General features: G+C 54.6%; 1 protein-coding gene across 2 annotated transcripts in view; it reads left to right on the top strand.

Moving 5' to 3' along the window:
- Positions 1–5,069, top strand: part of CCDC12 (coiled-coil domain containing 12) — a 53,340-nt gene that overhangs the window by 32,551 nt on the left and 15,720 nt on the right. For both annotated transcript variants that reach the window (XM_077777329.1, XM_077777327.1), the window contains exon 2: positions 1,006–1,073. In XM_077777329.1, the coding sequence (XP_077633455.1) occupies positions 1,006–1,073 (68 nt within the window). The remainder of the gene's footprint in view (positions 1–1,005; positions 1,074–5,069) is intronic.

Raw genomic sequence — 5,069 nt, 5'->3', positions numbered from 1 at the left:
CGCCAGTTCTTTCTTATGTCAAAGCCAGCTCCCTGTGGCAGTGCCTTACTGATGCCTCCTCGGAACACTGCTCCAGCGAGATGGTCAAAGGCACATTGCTGCCCGAAATGAAATACTCGGTGACACCCTCTGGAGGGCCAGCCCCGGCATGCAGGGAAACCCCGGAGTCTCTCAGGACATGCACCGAGAGCATGGGCATGCATTTGAGCACATAACCCTGCACACACCCTGCATATCTGTCTGTCCCCAGTCTGATCTTACGGAGTAAGGGAGAAGGCCCAGGAAGACTCGCCTCCGCAGGTGGATGCAGCATGGTGGTATCCGTTGTTGTGGCCCCTGGTGGATCTGGAGAACAAGTGTACTGTGTCAGGGTTGAGATGAACGTGGCATCTTTAGACTCACAAAAAGATGCGGGAGGGGGTGGGGCAGGAGAAAGACAAAAGCAATTCAGAAGAAATTTTTCCCATAGAAACTTCAAACTAGTTCCCCTTCCCTCCATCCCCTGAATACATCGTAGGAGTCTTATTGCCAGTCCAGCTCTAGTTTGAGCTCTGCTCCTCCTCAAGGTAACCAAATAGGTGTTTCTGGAGAGGCCCCTGGCTTGGAAGGGGGAGTCCTGAGGCCTGAGCTTTTGCCCCACCCTGGTTGCTGGTGACTGCTCTTGCCAGCTCAACAGGGGCTCTCTCCAGACCCAGGAAGTGGGCCCTCTGGCACCGGCCAGCTTCATTTCTCACCACTAAAACCTTCTAGCTCCTCCTGCTGGTGTTCTCTGAGGGCCACTGGGGGCCTGGCCTGGCCTGGGCTCTCCAGTGGTTAAGTTTTGGGGGCTGGAGTGAGGGGGTAGGGGTAGGGGGGGAGTAGGAGGTTGGGGAGGGAGGGAGACCCCACCTGGGGGCTGTAGCACCAGGCTGCTCCTGGCCAGGGAGTCCCGTTCCTCACCAGCTCCCTGGGCATCAAGGACTGCAGGTAGGTAGTGAGCAAGTGGTTTTCTTCCTTCCTTTGCAGGACAAGGAAGACGGGGAGCCCAAGACCAAGCAGCTCAGAGAAGGGGAGGAGGAAGGCGAGAAGCACAGGTGAGGCCCATGCGCCACACTCTGCCCTGAGTGCTCCTGGGACTCCTGCCGGTTTCTGTGTTCACAGTCTTTACCCCGTGCCTTCCCCCAACCTGGGGCTGCCTGCTCAGACATGAAAATCTCACCCTTCTCCCCAGTCGGAGCCTTCCCTGCATCCTTTCCACCGCTGGCCGGCTGGCTCATACTCAGCCACCAGCATTTTCTTCCTGACCCTCATGGTTTATCACTCTTCTCCTCAAACTGCTTGCCTGGCGTGATTCTTCGGCACCTGCAAAATCAGGTGCAAACCCTGCCTAGTGTGTAAGCTCCACACCAGGCCCACCGGCCTGGTCCAGCCTCGTTTCCCGTAACTCTCTGACCCTTCAGCATCTCCTGATGGCATCCTCTGGGTACGCTACTCTCTCAGCCTGGATTCCTTTTCATCTCCCTTTTCATTTCTTCCCCACCTTAGATGGGTCGGTCTTCACGTGGAGCTCAGCTCAGAGGCCTCCACATCGTCATCCCTGTCTGTGCTCCCCCACCCTCTCAGGTCATGGAGACCATTCCTCTTTGCCGGACCCTGTCTTCTGGCCAAGGCAACTGTAGTTTCCCTGAAGCTGGCACTTTCCTCTGTGGCTGCGGGCACACGGTCTGCCCCCAGTCTTGAGGGCCAGTGCCTCCACACGGCTTGGGTGCTGCTTTGCATCAGAAATACCCAGAAAACATTTACAGAGCCAGCGTGTGGGGCAGGCAGAGGCTGTATGTTTGGTCTTTGTGAGCTGGGGAGAACCTTTTTGTCTGCCCAGCACTTCCCATGCTGGGGTTCAGGGGTCTCGTGCCCTCCCTCCCACGCCCAGTGCTGAGCTGGGGCCATAAGTATAGCTGGAAGGCTGTGCTTGGGATCAGACTTGGTCTCTGAATGGACAGGTCACCTTGATGCCCTCTGTCTCGAGCAGGCACAGGGCTTGATGGCACCTGCTCCCTTGGGGGAATGGATCTTGAGGTCCTCAGAAAACTTATGTGGGCAGGCTATGCTTTGAGCGGGAGTGGGGGACCCTCCCTGGAGGAGGGAGCAGGCCTTTCTGATCCCACAGCCTGTGTTGTCTTTACCAGTATGAGTGGGACCTCATGAGGAGCAGACCCCTCATCTGGAGCTGATCTCAAACAAGATGGGGCTTTTCAGGTCCACAGAAAAGGTGTGTGTGTGTGTGTGTGTGTGCGCGCACACGCACACATGCATGTGTGAGTGTGACTTCACAGTTTGCCCAGTGGGCTCACACTGTCCTCACAGCAGCCCTGTAGGGTCCTTGCCACCTCCCTTATTATCAGAGATGGTAACAGCTCTGTACTGTGAGGCTGGTGGTGCCAAGTGGTGGTGCTGGGACCCTCGCCACCCAAACCTGAGCTCAGGGCTTTCCTATTGGGCCCGCCCTCCCTCTCATCACCTCAGGGAGCCTCCCTGGTGACAGACGAAGGCCAGGCTGTTGCTCTTTTGCCAGGTGACTCCACTTGCATGGTTTGGGGACCGCGTACCTGCACATTTTCTCCTGGACCGTGGTAACTAGGGGAAGCTTTGGTTCTCTTCTGGCTAGAGCCTTGAGTTCTGGGCTCTCTTGGCTTTGCTGGAAGGTCCCTGCTCTCACCACCCCCCCTTCCCTCCTTGATGAGAAAGAGAAGAGTCATTGGTTAGCAGGTGGGTGGGTCATACGGTAGAAGACTTGACTGTTGAACCGTGCAGTTGAATCTCAAACATGGCATTGGTGGAGGAAAAAAAGCAGGCTTTGGAGTTGAGAACAGATGGGGCAGGAAGGTGTATATCAAATTTAGAGGCCCTCATGGTGACAGAGGTTTTAACTCGCCCAATAAGGCCTGACTGTGCTGGTTGTCGGATTTGCACAGGGCATCGTTCCTGGCCTGGGAGGCGGCAGTGGACGAAACAGGCCCTGCCATCGGGGGTCATTCTCTAGAGGGACACAGACTTAACAAAAAAGCAAGCGTGTGGTAAGATGTCAAGGGCTGTGAAGCGGGAGCTGCAGAAATGTAAACATGCAGGTGGAGGTGCACCAGCTCCTGGCCTCAGATTAGCTGCTGGGAAGTGGGGAGGAGCGGGGATTAGGGAAAGGCTTTCACCTTCTTTAAAAAAAGAAAAGTGTTGGGGGTGGGGGTGGCAATCCTGTCTCAAAAAATGCAAAATGTTGCTTTTGTTGACTCTGGAGGAAGTGAGTACAAGTGTTGTGTTATTCTCTGAATTTTCCTATGTGCCTGAGAGATTCATAATGAAAACAGTGTGAAAGAGAAAGCAAAGAGGTGCATGGTTCCAGGTTCCTGTGCGGGGGCTCAGGGTAAAAGAGACCCCGTTTACCTGCTAGAGTCCTTTGTGGTGAAGCGCCAGACCCCCTGTGAAATCCCCCCACTGGGCTGGGCAAGTGCAGGGCCCCTGCTCCTTTGCTCAGAGCAGCCCAGGGATCAAACATGAATACATTGAATTGGGTTCTGCTTCAGCTTGTCCTGTTTGCCACTTTCCTCTGACCCCGCCTCCTTTAAGGCAGGATGTATGGTGGGCCCATCTGGCCTGGTGAGCAGGGGCTTGACTTCAGTGGCTGTCCTTCTGCTGCTCAGTTACTGCCTAGCTTGTCAGGAATCCCAGCCTTAGCCAGGACTGGATTTGTAACCTCCCCACCCCCGGAAAAATGGACTCTCCTCACTTTTAACAGGTTTAGAGTAAAGAGTTTGTCTGGGTTTATTTTGGACGGCCTCAGTCCCTGTACTAAGGAGCCAGCGCTTTGTGGGCTTAACCCCAGACTGCAGGGTCCAGGGCTTGGGTATGGGCTTTCCAGAAATAGCATGAGGCAGCATAGTCTGTCAATGTCTCTCCCAGGAAAGAGGGGACCTTTCTTCTCATCTGTACCCCAAGTCTGGAAAGGAACTCCCAGCAGGGTGCTTATGGCTTGGGAGCAGCCTCCAGCCCTTGCCATGGCCCCCTTTGCCAATGGGGAGAAAGGGACTTCCTTCTAGGCCCCCTGAGAGGGGGGTGGGGAGTGGGATGACCTCTGAGGCCAGTTAACCGGTGAGCATCTTGGCTTCCTTGGCTCCTGGAAGGTAAGAACAGTCCTCTTCAGTCCAGGTCAGCCCACACTGAGCCCAGGTGCCAGGTGGGCACCCCTGTGGGCACCAGCCCTGCCTTCAGCCCAGAGGAGCCAGACAAGGCCTCCCAGTGAACATTCCTCTTGAGTAGGTCTGGAATCTTAGTAGGTAGATTTAGGCAGATCTTAGTAGGTAGATTTAGGCAGAGAAGGCCCAGAGTTGTAAACCAGCAGGGTATAAGGGCAAGTGGGGTAACCTTTTGTTGGAGAAGTCTGGACAGACATTGCTTATAACCCCAGCCCAGGCTTCATACGGGTCACTGGAGCAGGGAGGAGGATTTAATATGGTGGCCTTGTAGGCTCTGCACAGGTACGTAGCACATAGCCTGTTTCTTCGGTTGGTGTTCACTAGGTCATCATGTGCTTTTGTTTACTCCGGCAGGACTGAGCAAAATAAGAAAGGTCGAGGCGATTCTTTGTGCAGCAGTGGCCCTAACATTGTAGAAACTAAGCTGATGGAGAGAGCTCAGGACCGCGACTTATGAGCCTTCTCGCCTTGGCAAGTCACATTGCCTCAGTGAGTCTCACCCGAGTATCTTCACCTCAAAGATAGGGAGAAAGCTAACACTTGCTTTCCTGGTGAGCACACCAAATACTGTGACTGGGCTCTGGGCAGAAAGAAGACACTTTTAGGCCCTCCTGAGTCAGCTGAAGGACTCCAGAAACACCTGGAAAAGGCAGAACCAACTGTAGGCTCTGCTAACTGCAAATAGGGCAGTCATTGGGGTAACAGAGGTGGGTAGATGAGAATAGAAGTAAGTACCTGTGGCCAAGAAGTGAATCGTTAGGGGTCCTCTGTGGGGCCTCCCATCCTCAGGACAGCAGATCATCCTCAGCAAAGAAGTTGAGCGGCATCATTTTGCAGATGCATTGG

The sequence above is a fragment of the Crocuta crocuta genome, unplaced genomic scaffold (assembly GCF_008692635.1).
Source record: "Crocuta crocuta isolate KB4526 unplaced genomic scaffold, BGI_CrCroc_1.0 scaffold77, whole genome shotgun sequence".
Classification (NCBI taxonomy): Eukaryota; Metazoa; Chordata; class Mammalia; order Carnivora; family Hyaenidae; genus Crocuta; species Crocuta crocuta.
Note: the sequence above shows the minus strand (reverse complement) of the source record. Positions and strands in the feature narration are given on the sequence as shown.